Raw genomic sequence first — 24,483 nt, forward strand, 5'->3', positions numbered from 1 at the left:
GGATGATCCTGCAACCCCAGGCAGTATCTGCACCACTCCCTTAGGAAGTTGGGGCACACCAGGCCCAGAACTATACTCTTTAAAGGACAAAAAGGGGAGCACATATTCAGGGCAACTTGAATCTATACTCCCAGCAAACACAAACAAATAAAACCCCCCAAAATTGTTTTTAAAGAAAAAGGATAACTAGGAAGATCTCGGAGCAAGCAGAGGGCGGGTGGGGCCACAGAATGGGTGTGGGTGGGAGTGAAGGCCAGGTGGCTTCTGCAGCATGGAGTCTGGGGAAGATGGGAAAGGGTCCTGGGGCCAGGAGGGGCAGAGGTGGCCACCTGGGCATCTGGAGGAGCTGTCTAGAGCTCAGTGCCCAGGAGCTGGGGAGAGTCTGACAGCCCTCCCCAGCCTGCCCCTGCAAGCTTGCAGAGCTGCTGCCTGGGAGCCCAGGTTCTTGAAGCCTGAAACTGCTATGGGGCTTGTCCATGCACTGGCTCGCTCACTCCCTCACTCACCCATCTGTTCATTCACTCAGATTCTTATTAAAACACCTACTGTGCACTGCACTTGGAGGGACTTGGAAGCGAGAGCTCTTGGCCTCCCCAGGGACTGCTTAGGTCCTCGCTCTTCCCTCTGCACCCCAGGATTCTCCTCTCCTGGTTCAACCCCGAGAGGCTGCCTCTTGTCCTCCCTCGAGCCCAGCCCTAGGCACATTGTGGGTCTGGGCCACCTCTAAGGGCCAAGGCCCCTGGGGGAGGGGTGCAGTCTTCAGTGGGGGGATTTCCCATAGGAGTAGGGAGGTGTGAGCCAGGAGGGGTACAGCAAGCAGCCTCCCCTGGCTGGCCGTAGATGAGGTTCTTTCCAGAGCTTGTGCTGTTCATGCTGTCAAAGGACCTCCCTCCCTCAGCCCTCTCCTGGGTCTTTACAACCTCAGTGGCCGGCCACGTACCCAGTGTGTCCCGATGACATTGGGCTCAGATACCTATCATGATCCCCCAGATCTGGGCCACGCAGGATGTGGAACCTGGGCCATGGCAAAGGCCTCATGTGAAGACGACTCTCTGGATGTCCCCAGAAGGAATGCCAGACAATCCAGGTCCTTCACACACGCCAGCAAGAGCCAGCTGGGGCAAGAGGCTCCTGAGAGCAGCCACAGGTGGAGTTGGAACTGGGGCAGAGTCCTCAGCCTCAGCCCACACGCACCCCAACTCGAGTCTATGGGAGAGAGCTGCCACCATGCCTGGTGGGGGCATACATGGTGGGCAGAGCTGCCCTGTGCTCGCATGTATGGCCCAAGGGGCTGTGCTCGCCTACCTGCTTGTCCTGCAGGTCCGAGGAGAGCTCATAGCTCTCAGAGAGTGAGCGTGAGCGCTTGATGGCCTCCTCCTCGGCCTGCTTGCGCAGGATGGAGGTCGAGTGCTGTAGCTTGGGCCTCCGTGTGCGCTGCTGTTGCCCCGGCGGCCCCGAATACAGCCCATAGGCTCCCACTGACGTGTGCTCGTAGTGATCTGGGCTCAGGCTGGAACCAGGCACTAAGGGGCCCTGGGGGTAGGCCGAGGGGCTGTCCAAGGATGTGCCAGTCTCGCTGCTGGGGGCCTCGCCCTCGACGCTGCAGAGGAGAGAGAGGCAAGAAGCTTCTGGTGAGCAGGAAACCTGAACACGATGCTGGGCCGTGGGGCGCAACCCCACCATGTTCCTGGAGGAGCCCCCATGCCCACTCTTCTCACACCCCACAGTTGAGTCCACACATGCAGCTGGCAGGACCCTGCAAAGCCCCTCCACTCAGCACCCCACCCATTCGGATTCAGTTTCTCTGTGAAGCGCACCACGCTCTGACATCCCATACACCTTCCTCATTGATTTTGCTCACTGTCCATCACCCACATGCAAATACCAGCTCCCTGAGGACGGCAGTTTTGGTCACTGGGTTGCTGATCATCCCCAGAGCCTAGAGCAGTGCCTGGCACAGAGCAGGTGCTCAGCAATTACTGACTCAGCCAGTTCTGTCACCTTCTCTCCTACCACCTGCATTAAATACACCACTGATTTAAAAACTTTAAAAAAAGGCCGGGCGCGGTGGCTCACACCTGTAATGCCAGCACTCTGGGAGGCCGAGGCGGGCAGATCACGAGGTCAGGAGATCGAGACCATCCTGGCTAACATGGTGAAACCCTGTCTCTACTAAAAAAATACAAAAAATTAGCTGGGCGTGGTGGCGGTCGCCCGTAGTCCCAGCTACTCAGGAGGCTGAGGCAGGAGAATGGTGTGAACCTGGGAAGCGGAGCCTGCAGTGAGCTGAGATTGCGCCACTGCACTCCAGCCTGGGCGACAGAACGTGACTCCATCAAAAAAAAAAAAAAGTTCCAATAATTAACAAAAGTGATTCTGTACTGTATGCCTACATGGGGCCAGCCCTTGTGCTGGTGGTTGCCGTGAGTGAACTGTGCCCTCCACATGTGTGTGTTGAAGCCCTGGCCCCCAGCACCTCAGCACGGGACTGTGTTTTGGAAACAGGGTCTTTGTGGAGGTGATGACATTAAAATAAAGTCACTGGGGTGTCCTGATCCAGCCTGACTGGTGTCTTTGTAGGCAGAGGAGATGAGGCCATGGACGCACACAGAGGGAGCAGCATGCGAGGACCCAAGGAGGAGAAGACCACCTGCAGGCCAAGGAGAGGGGCCGTCGGGGAACCCACCCTGCCTACACCCTGATCCCCGACTTCCAGCCTCCAGAGCTGTGTGACAATAAACATCTGTGGTCGAAGGCGCCCGTGTGTGGTGTTTGTCACGGCGAGTCCGGAAACTCATACAATGCTGTATATACATTTTCTCTAAATCTTGAAAGCAGTCTACAAAGAGGAACCATCAACTCCCCCTTTCCAGGTGAGGAGACTGAGGCCTACAGGGTGTGCCAGAGTGACCCAGGTAGGAAGTAGGTGAGTCAGCGTTCAAGCCCAAGTGATGGACTCTGAGACCCGGTGTTCCCCTCCGCCTCACCACCTTCTGTCCCTGCAACATGTACACATTCCTCTGACATCTCCAAGCACCATGGGGGAGCAGGGCCCCTAATGGGGCCTTGTGAGACGGGCTGACGAGCTCATCCCGACTCGGAACTCGCAAGCCTTTTCACTGTGTGCAGACGCTGGTTTCCGCTGCAGGTGGCTTCTCAGTGTAGGACGAACAGGGAAGGGAGAGAGTTACGTCACAGTTTCCAACACAATGTCCAGTCAGCCTGCCAGGTGCCCTGTCCCTGTCAGATCACTCAACCTTGGGCTGGAAGGACCTTGAAAGACCCTTTCTCCCAGGGGCTGGGCTGGAGGTCCCACTAGATGGGCATAGCAGAGAGGTGGGCACACGGACCCCACGCAGCTGCAATCCTCCCTCCCAGTGCCTTCTTCAGACCAATAGAAGGCCTTGCACACAGCAGCCTGGGGCAGCGGGTCCAGCCCTGCTCTGCTCTGCTTCCGTCCCTGCTGCTCCTCATGAGGCCTGCAGGACCCCAGCGCCCAGTGCAGAATGTGACTGTCATTGGCTCCAGGGAAGCCCGGATTGGGGGCCCCAGTAGGCGGCCTGGAGCAGAGAGCACAGTCAGTGGCCCAGGGGGTAGGGAGTGGCGGCTCTTTGCTGTCAATTCTGCCGTGAGCCAGGGCTGGGCTGTGGATCTCGGCACCTGCTTTGCGGCCCGCAGATTAGGGCAAGACTTCTGGCTGTGGCCTCCAGGGTCAGGCAGGGGATGCCCATCCCACTCCCCAGGAGCTGGGCCATGACAGAGGCCTCCTGAGCAAAAGCCTGAATGAAGATAGGGGCCTAGGGCTCTCTGCCTGGCTCTGCCCTTATTGGACTGAGAATCAGGGCAGGCTGCCCCTCCCTACAAGACCCCAGTTTCCCTATCAGTAACATGGTGGGTTAGACTCGATGCCTTCAAGCCATCTGAGGAACACCACCCTTCAAGATTCTCCACATCGGCCGGGCGCGGTGGCTCAAGCCTGTAATCCCAGCACTTTGAGAGGCCAAGACGGGCGGATCACGAGGTTAGGAGATCGAGACCATCCTGGCTAACACGGTGAAACCCCATCTCTACTAAAAAATACAAAAAAAAAAACTAGCTGGGCGAGGTGGCGGGCGCCTGTAGTCCCAGCTACTCGGGAGGCTGAGGCAGGAGAATGGCATAAACCCAGGAGGTGGAGCTTGCAGTGAGCTGAGATCTGGCCACTGCACTCCAGCCTGGGTGACAGAGCAAGACTCCGTCTCACAAAAAAAAAAAAAAAAAAGGTTCTTCTCCACATCATAAGAGTCTCCCAACTCCCTCCCCTGCAGCCCCCACCCACAGCAGCCTCCTTTGGGCCTGGTGTGTGTGCCTTGGTAGGGGGAAAGGGGGAGAACAGATCTGAAAATCCTCCCATTCTATTGCTAAAGCTTTGAGCAGCACCTCACAATACTCACCAACCTAATCAACTGTACAAAAGAGCAAATGAGTCTCCATCTCAGACTTCAGGTCCCAGAGCCTCAGGTTGCAGGGGAGTGACAGCCTCAGCCGGGAAGCCCATCCCACACTGTCTGACCCCAGAGCCCACGCCTCTGCTCCAGGCCTGTGCACCTCCCTCTGTCTCACCTTGTCTTTGCAGCCTGGGGACACATCACACACGCCCTGGACTGGAAACACTTCAGTCAGGGGCCAAATCTGTGCTTCCAAGCAAAAGGCTGACAGGAAACAACAGCATCGTCCTTAAAGAGATGCAGCCAGGCCTCCACTCCTAAGAGGTGGATTCAAAACAGTCTCATCACCCTAGGTTCACAGAAGCACAGAGATGGACAGGTGGTTTCCCTGCAGGTCCCTGGAGCTGAAGCAGGAAGCCCCTTGGTGGTCCACGGGCTGCTGCTGAGCTGCAGGGAGGCTCTGCCAGGGAGGGGAGTGTGGGACCCTCACTGTGCTGCCCCTCGACCCAGGATGAAGGAGCAATGTTCACCTCAAGTCCGAAGGAATTCTACCCTTCACCAAGCCCTTTCTAACCTGGCCTGAAACCACTGTGAGCAGGCAGAGCAGGGCATCCTTCCCTGACGGTGGGGGGGTGAGTGAGGGCCCAGGCCTGCCTGAGAACTTGAGAGGGGCCTTTGTTCCCAGTTGGCCGCGGTGTGGGGCAGACGGGGCTGTGGAAAGAGATCAGGCGGCAGCCACTGAACTCACGATGGGCAGGAGATGGGAGTGCCTGGCGCTGGTAGTGCAGGGTGGCTTTGGGCCCTGGGGCAGGGCATCTTTGGGGATAGGATTGCGATGGTGGTGGCCTGGGGCAGACTTTCTGGGCCTGTGGCAGCCCAAGATTCCACTCTGGGCACTCCTGGGTTCCTGGCTGCCCTGGGTCAGCAGGTCCTGAACATGCTTGGGAGAGGCCGGGCCTCCCTCTCCAGGAAGGGAAGGTCTGACAGTCACCCAGTCTTCCCTTCCATCCCGGAGCCAGGGTCCTGGGGGGTCATCAGTTTAGTCCCTTCCCCGACTCAAACGCCCCCATTCAATCTGTCCCCGGGTCCTGTTGAGTCTATTGAATAGCATCAGCTTGTGCAATGTGGCAGCCCTTCCACAGTCCAAAAAAAATCAAACCCAACTTCAAACCATCCCAAAAGAAAGAAATGTCTGGGCGATCCTACTGCAACCAGTGTGGCACCACAGGGATCTTCAGCAAACGTGGACAAAAGTGAGCACAGCGTGGAATTTTCCATGTAGCTATGAACCCACTTTGAGCCAGAGGACATCACCTCTTGATGGCCCCAATCAGCAGCTACGCAGTGCAGTATTAGACCCTAAAAAAGAAGCTTTTCTGAGTTTATCTGAACTGATAAACACAAAGATAATTTAAGTGAAAATGCCCAGTATTGACAAGTACATGCAGCCATGGGCACTCTAGGACTCTGCTGCAAGGAGTATACATCAGTACAGGAAGTTATCAAACTTAAATGATGTGGGCGCTTGACTATTTTCTGGCTGAACTCGTGAAGATGTTTTGCTCTACAGCAACACTCTGAAGCTCTGGGCTCTCAGCCCCACCTTCCTGATTAGGACTCAGCTCTACCCAGTTTCTTCTTGGGGCAGGAAGAACTATCCTATGTCAACTGTTCCCTTTCTAGGGCAGAAACACAGATGCCCTAGTGACAGAGCTTGGCTGTAAAGTGACAGTCACATTTTACCAGCATACATGAGTCTCTAGGTGGGACTTTGGGTTAGAGAACAGCCAGACTGGCTCCCATATCCCTGCCCCGACCTCCTGAGCTCAGCTACTCGACATCTCACCACCCACTTTAGTTGCCTTGGGTATGCTTCTCCCACAAACCCAGCCCACTGAACAGGACTGGGGAACACACCAGGGTGAGTCCTTAACTGTACCCCTGAATTTATTATCTCTCTCAGACACCTGGGCCACATGCAGACCAAGGAATGGGCTGAGGCACCTGTTCAAAGTCCCTGAAATTCCTGGCAGTTCAGAGTCTCTGGAACATTCTATGAGAGTTAGGTGGCTGCTGCCCAGCCCTTTTCCATAGATTTGTACAAAGGAAATAAGACCAATGCGTGCAGCAGTACATATGAAGATGTTCACAGCAGTGTTGTTTCTGATTATAAACATCTGGAAATAACCTAAATAAGCATCGACAAGGGGATGATTTAAATTAATTCTGTATGCACAGTGGAAATAACGTCAAGATGGGGGAAGGATCTAGTTTGATGGCTTTTCTTATGAAAAAGACTTGGGGATTTTTTGTGGACTATAAGAGGAATGTGAGCTGATGTTATGATGTGGCCGAGAAGCCAGTCACTAACGTGAATAAAAAGCCAGGAGCAAAAATAGCCCTGCTGCCCGCCACAGTTCTCAGACACAGCAGAAGACAGTGCACAGACAGTCTAGAGCCTGAGGGCAGGGATGGCAGACCTGGGACACATGCATGCACCACCCACTCCTCCTGGGCAGACATTGCTAATTGATCACAGACTCCCTCCTAAAGAGCTTAGATGATGCTTCAGCCTCATTCCAACACAGCACTCCATACAACTGATCCCAGCTAGCATGTGAGATGGACTCTATTTGCCAAGGCCAAATAACGGTATGCCAGGAAGCAGTAAAGCAGTATCCTCCTATCAAGAACTGGGGCTGTACAGCCGGGAGGAAAGCAGCCTCGGGGAAATGATGTGATCCCTATCATCAAGCCTCTGACAGGCTGACAAGCTGAGGCTAGAGATTTCTCTTGCAGGCAGAACTATGACTGCCAATACCCGACCCGATGAAGGACACTCTCACGTGGTTAGGGCTGCTGAAGAGGTGGTGAGTTCTCTGTCATCGGAGGTGTGTAAGCTGCAGCAGGTCAGACACCCATCAGAAAGGTGGTACAAGGGACTCCAATCCTGGCTGGAAGCCTCTATCCCAGCGCCATACGACCTGAGTCCGCCATCTTTACACGGAGGTCTCAGCTTAATCCCACTGCCTCCACAAGGCCACCCTTACTCCACACACTCTTCCCCACCCCGGGGATCACCTGATCTCTTGTGTAGTCCACCTGCACCATGGGGAAGTCTTGCTCTGTGAGGGTGGGAGACAACTGCCCAAGCATCCCCCAAAGCCCTGGCCTCCAGCAAAGATGGGAATGGCCAGGAGCAGGAGGCCTGCTCCTTCCCATGATACGAGTTCTGTATGTCCAGGATGGGCCCCCGGTGATGGGACAGGCCTAGGACAGGGCCAGAGAGCACATAAGGGCCTGGAGCTGCTTGTGGATGCATCCATACTCTGTCCCAGAGCCCGTCGTGGGCTCAGGCACAGACAGCCCTCCTCTCCCAGCCCAGGGACTCCAAGTGCTGGTCACTGGAAGGTCACCAAGCTCTTCTCCCATCTCCAGTTTTCCAAACATGCTTTCCTGTGATGGAGGTGGTATGTGGAGTTTTATGTGGGGACACGGCTGGGTGAGGCGCTAGATCCCTACAGGACAGTGTTGCAATGGACACCTCACAGGAACAGAGAACACAACTTGGAGAGTTTCCTCCTGCTGCCCCTGCCCCACCCAGCCTTTCTGCCAAGCAAGGGGCTAAGCAGGCTCCTGGGTGAAATTCTAGCTCTACTGCTTACTAGCTGTGTGACCACAGGGGGAACTAATGCTGTGCCTTAGGTTCCTTTCCTCTAAAATGGGGGTAACTAGTGTATCTACTTCACAGGACTGTGGAGACTTAGTGGAGCTGACACAGTGAGGTCCTTAAGAAAGTGCTTGGCTCATTTTCAATGACTGTCTCGGGTTATTCTCTGATCTACAAGTCCCAGCAGCTAGAGGCAGAAGGGCAGACAAGCCTAGTGCCCCAAGCCAGGGTCACCTGCCCTGCACCCTGCCTGCTGCTGGGACCGTCTCTGCGAGACACCCACCTCCAGGCTGGAGAGCCTGACCCCAGGGTGGACCCAGAGACCCTCCACTGGCCCGTTCCCTGGACTGGGGAGCTCATGGGGATGGGTGAGAGAGGCAAACAGTCCAACCCCAGCCCCTCAGCCCAGACCTGTTGGATGCCACGTCCTGACTCGCCAGGGAGTGAGTCAGGGCGGGGGGCTGTGGCCTCTCAGTCACGGATGTCTCTAATTATGGCCTATGAAGTAATGAATGACTTTTCTCAAGAAAAATGTTAGCCAGGGGAGGTTCTGGGCACCAATGAGGGGACAAGATGAAAGCAGTGACCTACTGTTCACCCCCAACATCGACAACGACAATGGTAGTAACACCGAATGTTTATATGGTTAGTGATGTTCTAAGCTGTATATGGAACCCATTCAGTGCTCCCAATACCCTGCAGGCACGGAGAGGTGGCACCCATCTCCAAGGGCATATGGGCAGTCTGGCCAGGGAGCCCAAACACGTACCCATTGTGCTTATGCAACTTCTTACGGAGGGGGCATACACACATGTATATACACACATATACATACGCAAACACAGATATACACGGTCTGAATTATACAGCAGCAACTTCTCCATAAACCTGCCAGGTACAAGATGCCGTGGCGGGTGTGTTTAAAATACATGACCTGTAACTCAACCACCATCGCTGGGAGGTAGCTAGGACTGCTCCCTTCTGCAGATGACAAACTCAGGGATGGAAGAGTTGAGTCACCCAGTCAAGGTGGTGAGTATAAGACAGGGTTGTGTGGGACCTGACCCCACACCAGGGCCTCTCCTGCCCAGCTGCTCAGGGGAAAAGCATGCTGCTGGCAGCTTGGACAGGGCTGGATCCAGAGCCTAGGGGTCCTGGGGTTGTGCATGATTATGAGATAAATCAGAGAAATAAGCGTAGTCATGTGTGGCCAGCGGGTGGCCACATCACACAGCAAAGCCACCCTCTTCAGAGTGGGCCGGGCCCCATGCTAGAGGAAGCAGGCAATCTCGAAAGCCTGTCTGTGGTTAAATGTCCATGCCAGCAGCCTCAGGCCAGACTCCTGGCAGTCTGCACAGGCCAGAGCAAAACAGTCTCCTGAAGTACGTATGCCCATCACGCCTCCAGGCCTCGTGGCTTCCCCTACACTCTGCTTTCAGGGTTTCTGATTTCCAGAAAGGGAGCCTAGACTGGGCAGGCACAATTCATTTCCAGCCCTCACAAGCTCCCTCTTGGGGCTTTCTGTGGCTCTTCTCTGCCTAGGCCACATTAACCAAGGTTAGTCACCCAGAGGAAGGAAGGGGATGGTCTTGCTCTGCACCGGGCTATCTTCATCTTTATGCCCCTGTCTCGGGGAGGGATGGGACACAGCCATGCAGGGTCTGGGGGGCGGGTGGGGCACATCCTCTGAGCAAGAGCAAGGACGGCACAGCCGGAGAGGGGCGGCCGCCACCCCTGCCAGGTCTCCGCAGGGTGGTCCTGGTGCAGAGAGAACAGGTGGGTTTGTAAGGCCAGGGGCAGGAGCTTCAGACAGCTAGCAGTTTTGAACAGTTCAGCAATTTAAGAAGGGGCCGCGTGGCCAGGCGCGGTGGCTCAAGCCTGTAATCCCAGCACTTTGGGAGGCCGAGACGGGCGGATCATGAGGTCAGGAGATCGAGACCATCCTGGCTAATACGGTGAAACCCCTTCTCTACTAAAAATACAAAAAACTAGCCGGGCGACGTGGTGGGCGCCTGTAGTCCCAACTACTCGGGAGGCTGAGGCAGGAGAATGGCATAAACCCGGGAGGTGGAGCTTGCAGTGAGCTGAGATCCGGCCACTGCACTCTAGCCTGGGCGACAGAGCAAGACTCCATCTCAAAAAAAAAAAAAAAAAAAAGAAGGAGCTGCTTTAAGGGTTAGTGGAGGTGTTCAAGCAGGGTCTGGAAAAATCAGTCTTTCTGGGCTGATGTGGCTGGGGGTGGGTCACCCACACATATGCTCACCCACTATGCCACTATGCAATGGGGGAGCCCAGCACAAGCTAAGTACACAGATTTCACCCCTGCAATGAGCCCGTCAAGAAAGCACTGCTCTTCCCATTCTCCAGATGAGAAAATGAAGGCTCAGGAAGGGCCCACTGTGATCCTTGCTCAGGATTGCAGAGCACAGAGCAGAGCCAAGATTCAAATCCATGTCATTTTTCTAGTCTTTCCCACTCTGGAATGCTCTCGGGACTGGTGGTAGTCCCCAAGAGCTAGCCTGGCCCCAAGGAGCAGAATGCAAGGACACAAAGAAATGGACCTCAAAGGAAAACTGAGTGTGTAAAGAAGGGACATAAAATTGGCCAGCTGCGGTGGCTCACGCCTGCAATCCCAGCACTTTGGGAGGTTGAGGTGGGACATTGCTTGAGGCCAGGAGTTTGAGATCAGTCTGAGAAACATAGCAAGACCCTGTCTCCACAAAGCATTTTTAAAAAATATTAGCTGGGCATGATGGCAAGTGTCTATAGTCCTGGTGCTTTGGGAGGCCATGGCAGGAGGATCACTTGAGGCCAGGAGTTGAAGACCAGCCTGGGTAACATAATGAGACTCCATCTCTACAAATTTTTTTTTTTTTTTTTTTTTTTTTGAGACGGAGTCTCGCTCTGTCCCCCAGGCTGGAGTGCAGTGGCGTGATCTCCGCTCACTGCAAGCTCCGCCCCCCAGGGTTCATGCCATTCTCCTGCCTCAGCCTCCAGAGTAGCTGGGACTACAGGCGCCGCCGCCACGCCCAGCTAAATTTTTGTAATTTTAGTAGAGATGGGGTTTCACAGTGTTCACCAGGATGGTCTCAATTTCCTGACCTCGTGATCTGCCTGCCTCAGCCTCCCAAAGTGCTGAGATTACAGGCGTAAGCCACTGCGCCCAGCCAAATTTTTTTTTTTTTTTTTTGAGACGGAGTCTCGCTCTGTGCCAGGCTGGAGTGCAGTGGCGCAATCTTGGCTCACTGCAAGCTCCGCCTCCCGGCTTCATACCATTCTCCTGCCTCAGCCTCCCGAGTAGCTGGGACTACAGGCGCCCGCCACCATGCCCAGCTAATTTTTTGTATTTTTAGTAGAGACGGGGTTTCACCGTGTTAGCCAGGATGGTCTCGATCTCCTGACCTCGTGATCCACCCGTCTCAGCCTCCCAAAGTGCTGGGATTACAGGCGTGAGCCACCGCGCCCAGCCAAAAATTTTTTTTAAATAGCTGGGAACAGTGTCTCATGCCTGTAGTCCTGGCTACTCAGGAGGCTGGGACAGGAGGATCCCTTGAGCACAAGGAGCTCAAGGCTGCAGTTAGCTATGATTACATGACTGTACTCCAGCCTGCGCCACAGAACAAGACCCTGCCTCTAAAAAACTTTTTAAAAATTATAATAAAAGGGCTGGGTATGGTGGCGAACGCCTGCAATCCCAGTACTTTAGGAGGCCGAGGAGGATGGATCATTTGAGCCCAGGTGTTTGAGACTGGCCTGGCCAACATGATGAAACTCTGTCTCTACTAAAAATACAAAAAATAGCTGGGTATGGCGGCGCAAGCATGTAATCCGAGCTACTCAGGAGGCTAAGGCACAAGAATTGCTTAAACCTGGGAGGCAGAGGTTGCAGTGAGCTGAGATTGCACTACTGGGTAACAGAGTGAAACTTGGAGTGTACTCCAGCTGGGCAACAGAGTGAACCTCTATCTCAAAAAAAAAAAAAAAATTGTAATAAAAGAAGAGAAATAGAATTAACTGGTGTAGCCAGCAAGACAGGAATAGTGAGGGCTTTCCCAGGGGAGGCCATTCCAGTGCCAGTCAGCCATACCCCCTTCTCTGGTCTTGAGGGGAGGCAGCATCCCCACCGATGCCTAAAGCCTTACAGCCTGGCAAGCAGTTCTAGGAGAATGATGCCTGGCTGCTGACCAAAAGGACTTATAGACTCCTGAGGTCCTTCCTAGAGAGCAGTAGGGTGAGGACATTCTAGATAAGGCCCAGCAACGCTGGTCGCCTCCTCTGGCAGGCAGGGTTCGGATGAACACGACCTAGTGGTGAGCAGGAGGGGTGCAGTCGCAGTACCCCCAGTGGAAACCTGGGGAGGGTGGACAGAGAGGGAACGAGTGAGCCCTGGAGGAGCACACGTAATGGGCACAGACGCTGAGTCCCGTGCTCAGAGCCTCCAGATGCTGCCAAGGTCTGGGACAGAGGGGATGGTGGGGCTGTGGCCCTCACATGGAAAGATTTAGAGTAAGAACCTGTAGGAAGCACTGGCACGAGGTGACGGCCACCTGAACATCCCATGTGACTTCCACTGGCTAACCCGGAGCACCATATCTAAAACGGGACAATCCAGAAGCCACCCCTACAGGGCACAGCGGGAGAAGGTGGGGGCAGGAGGGTTTCTGCATTTACCCAGCTCCCAGGTTTGGAGAAATGAGGATATCCAGGAATTGCAGAGGAACCCAAGAAACCAGACATCCTGCTGCCCAGGCACTGCCCCTTTGAGCCCTAGTGGACAGCCCAACTTCAGGCTCCAAACTGAGCTCCCCACACCAGGCCAGCTCCCCACAGCCTTGCCATCTCAATGGGGTGTGGTTGGGGTCCTCGGAGCTGCTCGCTGAGCGTCACTCTTGGCAACTCTTTCTCAGACCCTCCTCCCCATCTGTCAGCACATCGGGCTGTTCCGCCTTCAACACAGATCCCGCATCTGCCAGCCTGTGTGGCCCTCATCTCTTCCCTGTGTGACTGCCACGGCCTCTCCAGGCTCTTCGAGCCTCACATGCCACCCTACCCCATTCCTCTCCACCCAGCAGTTGGGGTCCTGTTAAAACACAATCCTGACCACATTCTCCTCTCACTTGGTGGGATTTAGAACCCAAGTCCTCCCATTGATCCAGGAGACTCTGCGGGACCCAGCCATTCCTCCTGCTACCCTCCACTGAACTCCCTGGTCACTCCAGCCCAGCCCCCTGGCCTCCTGGCTGTTCCTCTACGCTCTGGAATGCTCCCACCCCAAGACCTGTGCAGGTGCTGTTCCTGCTGCTCAGCGCAGCCTTCCCCAAGTCCGCTGGCTCCCTCCCTCACTCTATTCAGGCCTCTGAAGACAACTGGAGGGATGTGGCTGAGAAGGAAGAGAAGATGGGGAGGTGGCAGAAGAGGGATGAGGACTCCAAGAAGGCATGTGGTTTAAGCTGGAAGAGACCTCAGCATATATGAATGGTGACAGGCAGCGACCCTGACAGGAGGAAGAGGTCGGGCTGGTGGGTGGGCACACCACCAGAGGGCTGAAACCCTCCTCTGGGGCTTCACTGTTCTCTGAGGGGCAGGGAGGGAGGCCAGTCAGCTGCTGACGGGGCCTGATCCTTCATCCCCCCAGCAAGGTGGGGCTCAGCCAGGGACAATTTCAGGAAGCTAGGTCTGAATTGAGCAAGCCAGGGGGAAACGCAGAATGCCTCCAACCCTGTGCCTGGCTGCAGGGAGCACACCCACAGTGCTGTCTCCGTGCCTCTTGGTCTCCGTGTGCCGTAGACAGACCTGTCCAATGGCCCCTCAGAGCCTGGAAATGCCGTGGCAGCCCGGCCTCCATCCGCGGGGGACACTGAGGCTGACTGTCCAGTTGCCTCCAGAGAAGAGGACCCTGGGCGGAGATCGGCCTCACTGACATCCCCCTGCCCTGGCCTCAGGCCTGCCCTGCTGAGGCCCAGATAAGGCCCGGCCCAGCTCCGCCTCAGGCTGTAGCATTATCTTTAACGACTAAAAAGCCTCCAGAAGTGGCTTTTATATATGTAGAAAAATATAGGACTCGAACAATGAACTTTTCAAAGCGGAAGGCTATTTTTAGAGCTTTGCTTACTGATCCAACGTTCAGCATCTCCCTGTATGTCAGCAGCTGCTGGCGAGATGGGCAGGTGGCATGAGGAGTCAGGCAGCAGTCAGGGTACAGGGGGCTTCTCAGGCCACCCAACCATACGAAGGAAGATACAGTTTTTCGCGCTGCCCCTGCCCTCTGGTCCCGAGCACTCTGTACAGCTCCGTCAGGCACCTACCACCCTAATGTTGTCATGACAGGAGTGGCAGCAACATTCTGGGCTACAGTCCAACACTTGAGTTAGAACCCCAACTTCTCTGAGCCTTGGTTTCCTAACTGCACAGTGGGGGCAAGGCTGCCCCTTCATGGCCTCACAGTGGAGTCAGTGGGAGTGTTCCAGGAAGCCCCACCAACAGCTAATGCCATGCCTAATTAGAGGGTAATTATTTCAGGAGAGACCTCCTGTCCTCAGACAGGGCTTATTCTCATCAGCACATAGCCAGGCAGGGCACAAAGAAAGGTCTCTATGTCCTGTGAACCTAGGGCCACACAGCCAAGGCAGCCGTTATCCTGTCAAAGGCAGTCTTTCCAGCCCCAGGGAGGTGGTGGTTCCAGCCTCCCCAGCCCAGGCCTCGCTCCCAAACATAAAGAGTACCGTCAGCCTGCAGGGGCCAGGCCACCCTCCATGGCTGCTGTGAGGCCCTCTCACTCAAAGAGCCCAGTGAGTGGGTTTTGGAGATGAGAATGCAGGTTCCAGGAGACAGGCTGGGGATGAGAGGGCAGCCCCTAGAACCTGGAATCAGATCTGCCCTGCCCCCTCACAGCTTCAGGGGCTTCCATGGGAAAGAGCCCGAGGGCCTTAGTGGTTGTGGATCAATGGCAGCCTGGAGCCCAGGGCTGGGAGAGGCCCTGGGGAATGTCACAGGGCGTCTGATGGGGGCTGCATGACAAACATGGGGGAGAGGGGTCTCCCTCAGCAGGAGGGAAGGAAAAGATGGATCCGCAGGGGCCATCTCCCCGGATCTCTGTTAGGTTTCCTCACAGCACGGCTCCATATCTGACTCCATCTTTTATCCTGCTTTCTTATTTCTCTCTCTCCCCATGAGGAGGTCAGCTCCGGAAGGGCAGTGTTTGTCTGTTTTCCTCACTGAAGTTTCCACAGTGCCTAAATAGGGCTGGGCACACGGCAGGTGCTCAGTCTGAATCTGCTGAATGAATGAATGATGCTGCTAGTGACTAGGGGACCTGCACAACCCTGGAAGTAGATGCCGGCACTCCTAACACAGAGGGGTCAGGACAGGATGCCCCGCGCTCAGGATGGAGAGCCACAGAGCAGGGCAGAACAGGTCCCCGGTGCCAAGGCACGGCTGGCTGTCTTCTCTTTCTCCCACAACTCCACAGGCTGACGGCAGGGCTGCTGCTCTCTCATTTACAGGTGGGAGCACCAAAGCCTGGAGAGGACAGGGGCTCAACAGTCACACGGCTGACACGCAGCCCAGCCTGGCAGAGCCCCGTGACTGTGGAGCTGTGTCCACACCCCTCCTTTGCTCTGCAGCTGGGTTGTGGAGACACCAAACGACTATGGAAACTGTGAGTTTCTCCACCGTACAGACACATGCTCACTGCGCTGAAAACACTGTCCCACAGGCCTCAAGTCACCAAGGAACCTGGAATACTGAGATCAGCTCCACCCCTTGAGGACGCCCTGGGCTCAGCTCTCTGTGTGCTGCTTCTGCCCTGTGCGCGCCCCACCCTCCCACAGTCCCGGGAGGTCTGCTGGGCTGGCCTGGGCACTGGCGGGGCCTCAGAAAGGAAGCAGGGGGCAGACTGGCTCCACAGGCTGGCAACCTGCACTTTCACTTGGGCCGAGAGCCAGCTGGCAGGGGGGCTGTGAGGCTCTGGACTGGGGGCCGATACAAACACCCTACAATCAGTCCCAGCCAGGGCCTCTGCCTGGTGAGGTGTCACCACTACAGGCATCACTATCAGTGCCACAGAGGGGCCTCAACCCAGGGCAACAGGCCTAAAACAGGAAAAGTCATCCCCTAACGCCAATCCTGCAGCCAACCCCAGGACAGGCAGCCTTTAAAGAGAGGGGCTGGGCAAAGCCCTTTATTCTCTCGAGTGCCACCTGGGCCAGGGCCAAGGTGAGGGACCCTTGGCCTCGCCCCTGGGAGAGTTGGTCAGGAGACCTAGCACCTGCCCGGCTGCTCCCCATAAGGAGACCTCGGAGTACACAGAGCTCTCTGGAAGACACATTCTGTGTGGGGGGTTCACAAGGTCTCCAATACTGGCAGCCCCTGGCCCAACTTGATCCACAAAACATGCTCTCTGTGGCCCAGTGTTTCAAAAACTAGAATGAATCACTAACATTTCAGCATCTTAAGATTTTACATGAAAATCTAAGTTTCTGACTCATCGTGGGGACCTGGCCACCCTGGGCCCATATTCCCACTTGATAACAGTCAGATGAAGCGAGGTGGCAGCCGCATCCATCAGACAGCACATGTTCCGTCACCACCACAGTCCCCACCACTGCCACAGTCCCCACCACTCCCTATCGCCCACGCATACCTGGGTCACCACTTCTCTTCCTGCCTGCTGGCAGCATCCATGTTTGCCTATGATGCTTAGACAGGACCAAAATTCTAGGCCCAACGCAAAGAAAAGAACTAGGATCTACAGCCTGGGATCAGTTGTTCCCAAGAAACCTAATTTAGAACACCAATTCCCGAGAGGCAGGGTTCAAGAACTCCCACAGCTCTGCATGGCCGGTGGGAACACCAAGGCCTTCTGCTCCACTGGGTCCTGTGAGTGTGTGGTTTTTACAAGGCTCTAGCAAATTAACATCATCACAGTGACCACAATCCACAATCCCATGGTCATCATAACCACCAAGCCTCAATTCACCAGATGCCCTCGTTCCTAAGTTTCATAGGGTTAGGATATAATTTTCAAAGTCATCTGATACCTGGTGTTTATTCCAAAACTGGACTCTAAGAGGATGTCCTGAGGTTCAAATTCAAGCTGTCCCCACCCTCGGCAGCCCCCTCCGTCCACCTGTGAGAATGCCAACCTGAGTTTGGAGGAATGCTCAACGGCTCCAGAAGCGTTCCTGGGGAGCGTAGTGGGGAGCTCTAGGTGCAATCGGGAGACCAGGTCTCTCTACAGCTCCCCCACTTCCAGGCTGAGTGGTCCCAGGCAAGGGCCCTCCACTCTCTGGGCTTCTGTTGTCTCATCTGCACAATGGGCATCACTCCTGCCCTGCTTGCCCAACAGGAGCATGGGAATTGAGGGAAGACACACTTTGTCAACTGTAAATCCCACGTGGAGCTGTTTCTGTTCTGTGCCATCAGCCAGAGAGGAAGGCTCAATCCCCTCAACTCCTCAAGTCTTGGCTGGGCTTGTCCAGGTCAGAGAAAGAGGGACATCAGGAGAAGTATTCCCCAGTCCAGCGCCAAATTAAGCCCTGCAGGATCAGGAAACCAGATACGTCCATCTCTGTGCCTGCGTAGAGGGCTTTATGCTTCCAAAGGCCTCCTTCCTTCCACTCTGCCACAGCTTACCTGGTCTCAAGATACAAAGTTTACAAGACTGCTTCCCTTGCCATGACCTCATCTGCATGGCCTCACCCTCTCCCCTTCTTCCTTTAGTTTCTTCATTAACCATTCCTATAGCCTGCACTCTGCCAGATGCTTGCCCCTGGCTAAGGAGGGTGGTTCTTGTTGGTTCTGAGTGCACAGAGATGACCAGAAGCTTCCAACCCCTGGGCTCACTCAGAAAGATTTTTCAGAATATACACACATACAGAGCCAAAAATCTTCCTGGCTGAGCCAAATTAAATACAGAGGCCTCTAGTTATTTCCATACACACCAAATGGACTTAAATAAAGCAGTTCTCTGTGGCAGGCTCCAGCACACAGAGCTAGGCTGGGCCCCAGGGACGCTCCGGGAGAGCCAGGCTGGAGGCACAGGCTGGGGGCACAGGCTGGGGAGGCTAGCTCTGGACAGGGTGTGGGCAGAAAGAAGGAGACAGATGCCCATCGCGCAGAAGATGGCCCACCCTGCCAGCCAGGGCCTGCGCTGTGGCCATCTTAGCCCAGACAATCTTGGTCTTTTTTAGGTGCACAGCAAAACTGAAAGGAAAGTATGGCGTTCTCATGTACCCACTGCCCCAAGGCAGGCACAGCCACTATCAACATCCACACTGGAGTGGCACATTGTTACAGTCCATGAACTACAGTGACACATCATCATCACCAAGGTCCACAGTCTACATTCGGCTTCACGCTTGGTGTTGTAAACAGCAACCTTTTGAAGTAGGTACTATATCATCTTCCCATTTTGTGGATGAAGAAACTAAGGCACAGAGAAGTGATGTAATTTACCCAAGGCCATGTGACTCACACAGGACGTGAGGAGGGGCGAGGCTGGCTGGGCCACTTCCCTGCCTGTCACGCTCTTCCCTGTGCAGGGCCAGTCCACCACCCTGTCTGCCCATTGAACTCCCCTTGCCCTTGCAGGACCTGGTGCAGGTGCTGCCCAGACCTGCAGCACAGCAGCTGCCAGGCCCCATGGCAAGTCAGCGATCTGCCCACAGCACCCAGTGCAGGGGCACAGAAAGGGTCTTGGGGACAAATGAAGGCTGGGGGTAGGAAACACTATCCCACTCAGCTTCCCCACCTACAACATTGGCACACAGAGCTCTTCCCTGGCAACTGTCTGGTACCCAGCAGGCAGGAGCTGTGTGGCCCTGGGCAAATGACTTGGCCTCTCTGTGTCTGTTTCTCAGTCATAAAATGGGAGTATTGTTCACCCAGCAGGGCTGCTGTGAGGGCCATATGATAACACACACACAAATCCTCAGCCTGGGGCCTGTCACCCAGGAAATGCACAGAGTAGCTGCTGCCACTGTCACGATTTAGGGCTGTTACCACTTTGCTACACTGCATGGTGCCATGGGGGCTAGAGGGAGGTGAGCAGGCCAAAGAGGAAGAGGTCTGAAGTAACGCAGACCATCTGACTCCACACTAGCACCCATACCTGGGGAGCACGAGGGGCGCCTGGCTGGGATGTGGCCGTGCCTAGGGTGTGACTTTGGCTTGTTTTTAACTAAGCTGTGTTGGGGGTGCTATATGTACGAAGCACTGTGCTAGGAGCTAGGGTAGCAACCACACATTCATACTGAGGGCAGTGGCTGAAATGTGTCAGCCCTTGCCTCTAAGCCCAGCAGTAATGTGGGGTGGCACGGCACCCAGTGATGATGACAAAGGCGAGTAAAGGTGACGGGAGGTGTCCAGGATGACTTTGGAATTCTAAGTGAAGCCCAAGAGGATCAGATGAAGTCATGGAAGAGAAGCCAATTTGGGGAGAGGGAGATAATACGTGTCCCTTTGGAACTTACAGATTTACAGGTGCCCATGAGACCCCTCGAGAGGGTTGCTGGGTGGGCGGCAGGATGTCAGGGCCTGGGCTGGAGCCAGATCAGAAACCCCAGGAAGGAAGAGACTGCGTGAAGTGGAAAAGGAAAGAGGGCTGGGCAGAGGCCCAGGGACCCCCAGTGCTGAATGGCCACCCAGGGGCCCAGCAAGATGAGGGGCTGACGGGTCTGGGAGGGTGGCAGGGGCCGCAGCCTGGCTATACCATCTGGCAAGGGGAAAGCCAGGGCAACAGGGAGACCCTGTGGAGCTTGAAGCTGAGAGCCACAATACCACCCAGGGGACCCCCGATCCGATGAGAGAGGCTGAGAGCCCATTCCACGCCCTGCCTTCCAGGGGTCCTAGGGAGACGGAAGAGAAGCGAGTTCTCCTACCCTGACCCAGGAAGGCCCTGTCTGATGGAGGAGTCATGGGCCTAGCCTATTCCAGTCACTTCCAGACACAGGGCATCCCAAATGGGTCAGAAGCTACTTGGTCACCAGGCTGGGAAATTGTTTCAAGCTCAGAGTTCCCGAGATGGACCAACACAGCTAAGGGCTGTTCAAGGGACACTGTGGCCTGCCCTAGGCACCCGCCCCAGTGATACAACTTTTCCAAAGCTAGAAATGAGGCCAACCATGAGACAGGTCCTTGATATAAAATCAACAAAATGTCTGGGATTAAAACTAATCTAGGGCAATGAAATAAAACTGCACATAGGGATCATTATACCATTCTACTTTTGTACGCTGCAAATTTTACATAACAAAAAGCTAAAAATAACGCTAAGACTCTGCTATCACATCAAGGCCCATTATTTTCTTGGGCCATTTTGCCATTTTTACTAAGCACAAACAAAAAACACTCAAACCCTGCTCATTTAAATGACGGCTCTGAGCTCTGAGAACAGTCAATGAATGGCCCAGAGGGAACAGAGAATTCACGTTTCTGCCACCGCACCTCCCCCTCCCCTAGCAGCAGAGGAAAGAGCTGCTTCCCCAAACACTTCCTCTCCACCCCACCCTCACCCCACGGGAATAGCAGCGCTGCAATGGTAATAATGATGACGGCTGGGGAGAATAGCAGTGCAGTGGGTAGGGGTCATCACAGCAGCTGGCGTTTACTGAACACCTACTAGGTGCCTGGCGCTACTCCAGCCCCTCTCCCCCATCATCTCGGGTGGACAGTTGTCCTGATCCTGTAAAGGAATCTGAGGGTGGTTCTTAGCCCAGATGACTTCCTGGGGCTGGTGAACATGTTTTTGAGATTGCAGGCACCGGGCGGCGCTTCCAACGATTCTCCTTCCACTCTGCTGATGGTAGTGCACCTCTGTAGCCATCCATGGTGGATGCTCAGGGAACCCAATGCTGCCACTGGGGTGCGCACAGCTGGGGCCTGCAGGTTTTGTCTCTCTGGCTCCTCCTTGGCCCCCAGCTCCTCTCTGCCTCTGCCTCAGGCTCCATTCTAACATGCTGCTCCCCAGCAACGTCAGGGAGGGGAAAGAGGCTCCATACATTAACTAGAGGACCAGGTCTACATTCTGCAGAGCTTGAATTCGTCATTTTCATTTTCTAGCCTGTTTCCTCATCTGTCAAATGAGAATAATGTCATGATTTCACAAGGTTCTTGGTTCTAATCAGACAGGTATGTGTGAAGTTCAAAGGCCATTCAAATGCCAGTATCACCATTTTCATTCTGTAGCCTGTTCCAGCCCCAGTCTCAATCCTGTGCCAACTTCAGACCCACCAAAAACAGTTAAGGCTTTGCCCAAACCCAGCTGACTTCCTTTCCCCTTCCTGTCAGCACGCATGGTCACCTGTTTTGTGTGTGTGCTACCCACACTGCCTCTCCCTCCATTGTTCTCATTTGACAGACAAGGAGGCAGCAGCTTGCAGTGGGGACCAGCTTGCCCTGGCCACACATCCAGGAAGGGGCAGAAATGGAATCCAAGTTTTTCCAGCTCCAAATGCCACCTCTGCCCACTGCAGCAAGCTGCCTCCCCTCCCAGGCAGACAGACCAGCTAGAGAGGACTGAGCAGCAGAACCAGGGACTGGAGGCCACTGCCCCTGAGGTCAGGCTCTGGAGCTCTGGGCCTTATTAGGCTCCAGAAGCAGCCCCAGGTACCACCAGGAAGCCAGACCTGCCCAAAGCCTCAGAAGTTTAGCATAGGCCATCAGGTGAAGGCTCCAGAGGTGCCACAGCTCTGCTCCATCTGACACAGGGCTGGGGGCCTCTACCTTGATGTCCGTACACCTCAGGGTGTCTCTCACACATGGTGCAGGCCATTTGCCCATCCTGTCTAAAGAAATCTTCATCCCAGCCCAACAGCAAGCTGCCTTACTTTGCAATTTCCCCAATCCACAGGCAAAGTGATTTTCTTAATACCCTTAACCATCCACTTGTTTGTGGGCTGTTTGGACAGCACGCTACAAGCACATGCTAAAGTCCATGGGCTTAGTCACTTCTTACTGTGTATGCCATCTGTCACACCACCAGCAGCCTGCAGTCCTTTAGCCCTTTAACTTCTTCCCCTCACCACTATCTCTCTGCACCCCTCTCTTTTAACCCTGGTCTTGTCTGTGGCCAAAAAGATGAATAATCCACTCCCATCTAGGAACACATCTCCCCAAACAAGTAACATGGTCCAATTCCACACAGTCAAACTTCTTAGGCCTAAAACAGCAGCTAAAAGATGCCATTTATCTGGTGTTGACCATGCAGTTTAAGCACTTACATGGATTCATTCATTGAATCCTTACAACAACTCCATGGCCTCCTCCTGTCATCCATCTTTTACCAATGGGGAAACTGAGGCGCAGAAAGGCTAAGGAAGGTGCCCAAGATCATAGGGACAATGAGGAGCAGAGCTGGCGTTAGAGTTGGAGTTAGAGTTATGGGTAGTCTGACTACAGAATCTGCCTCCCTAACCATTGGGCTAAACATCCTGCATCTGCAAATGACTACAAGGATCAAGAGGCTCATTCTCATAGATGTGGAAACTGAGGCCCAGGGAAGGATGGGATGAGATGGGTGACTGATGCCAGGGCTCTGGGGAGGGGGACAACCAACGGCCAATCAGGGCCAGTTCTGGACAGGTCTTTCTGAAAGGCTTCCTCTCTCAGGATGGGAGACCTTTGAGCTTAGGGTCAGCCAGAATAAAGACAACAATGATTACAACATCTACCGGGCCCTTGCTATGTTACTATGAGACACCATTTAAATGCTTTGCATGTATCCATGCACTTCATGATTATACCACCTACCCTCCCAGCCAGAAATAGAAAAGCAAACACCACTGACTTCTGTAAATGGCATCAGGGAGAAAGTATTCATGTTGGCAGACAGACTCTGATCCGGTCTGGGCAGCAGGGGATTTTGGGAGAACCCTTCCAGTTTGTGTGAATGAGGAGGCCTCCTCCCAGCTGCGGACTCGTTCCAATTTTTCCAGTTTATTAATGATCCCTTTCCCCTCCCGTGGGATCAAGTTCAGCACCCACACACTTGCGTGTCCTCCAATGATTCAAAAGCCCTAGCCTTGGGTTTCCTCATCATGCAGAAGCCTGTCATGTTGGCATGGGTCCCTCAGTGAGTCAGGGGACAGTGAGTTTTAGTCCTCAGGACCCTGCTCCAAGCAGAGTCTTGGCCTGGGGCTGCGCACAGCACACAAGCATGCTACCCTGAAGAGCCTGCAAGTGCAAAGGACACTGTCCCAGAATCCTACCAGAGAGTCTGGGGATGCAGCTCTTGGGTTCTGTGGGGAAAGAGACAAGATTCCAGGAAGGCCCGGTGAGTGGTCATCAACTAGCTTGTGGACTGAGACATTTGGGAACATGTTGGGAATCCTGATGCCTGGGGATACCGGACACCTGTTGTGGCAGTATAGGGAAGAAGCAAAAGGCGCCATTCATGATGGTGACATATTTTGCCAAAGATTATTTAATCCCAGAAGAAGCAGAGCCTGGCCATGAAGTACACAGACCCTGAAGCCAAGCAGGCCGAGTTCACATGCTAACTCTTGCACTCTAGCAGCTTTAGCACTAAATGGCAACTGCTGCTATTATCATTATTACTGAGCTTTGAACAAAGAGGAAAAAACAAATGCAGTCACAGTGTCTCATCTTTACAAACAGGGAGGGGACTCTTGCTATGGGTCTCCATGGGGACCTTAAGTTCAAATCAAACTGTCACCATGTCAGGAAACTGCAAACCGAGGAGATAAAACGGAAAGAATGGGCCTTTCCTCCAAGGAGCAGCAAAGCTGCAGGTACCTATGAACAAGGCAAAAAAAAAAAAAAATTCAAGTCAGAGCAGCTGGGACCCCAAGAAGGACAACTTCACAAAAAGCCACACAGACTCTAGAAATCAGTCTTCAACCTCACAAATCAGCCAAAAAGAAAACTGTGAGGAATCATTTTAACTCAGCAACGATTTCACAAAAGGGAAAAGGTGGTAATACTGATGATGGTGATGATAGCTACCATTTGTTGGGGATCTATCTGTATGCATCAGTCACCAGGCAAAGCTGCACATCCCCGCACCCTCCCCAGGGGGTTTGTTTTGGCTCCATTTCATGGATGAGAAAACTAAGACTCAGAGATGGGAGGCAACATATCTGAGGCCACACAGCTAGGAAGAGGTGGAGTCAGGGTTTTGTGTGACCCCCAAGTCCTGTGCTCTGTGATGTACCATTTCACACCGCTAACCTCAGTGCTACTACATCTAGCCCAGGGCCTGGTACAAAGTCAGTGCTCAGTACATGTTTGTGTATATAAAGGAACACAGGAAAGTGAAAAGCTATGTGTCCCCTGGGTCATACACATCTCTCCAGAGAACAACGCACTCCTCCAAGCCCAAGAGAGCATGTGTGCACTTGTTAACACCTGCATTTATGGATGCTTTCA

General features: G+C 54.2%; 1 protein-coding gene across 11 annotated transcripts in view; it reads right to left on the minus strand.

The window, feature by feature from the left end:
• IQSEC1 (IQ motif and Sec7 domain ArfGEF 1) overlaps positions 1-24,483 on the minus strand; it is a 387,620-nt gene that overhangs the window by 43,634 nt on the left and 319,503 nt on the right. For all 11 annotated transcript variants that reach the window (XM_050781445.1, XM_050781451.1, XM_050781450.1 and 8 more), the window contains one exon: positions 1,306-1,600. In XM_050781445.1, the coding sequence (XP_050637402.1) occupies positions 1,306-1,600 (295 nt within the window). The remainder of the gene's footprint in view (positions 1-1,305; positions 1,601-24,483) is intronic.

This window comes from Macaca thibetana, chromosome 2 (genome assembly GCF_024542745.1).
Source record: "Macaca thibetana thibetana isolate TM-01 chromosome 2, ASM2454274v1, whole genome shotgun sequence".
Classification (NCBI taxonomy): domain Eukaryota; kingdom Metazoa; phylum Chordata; class Mammalia; order Primates; family Cercopithecidae; genus Macaca; species Macaca thibetana.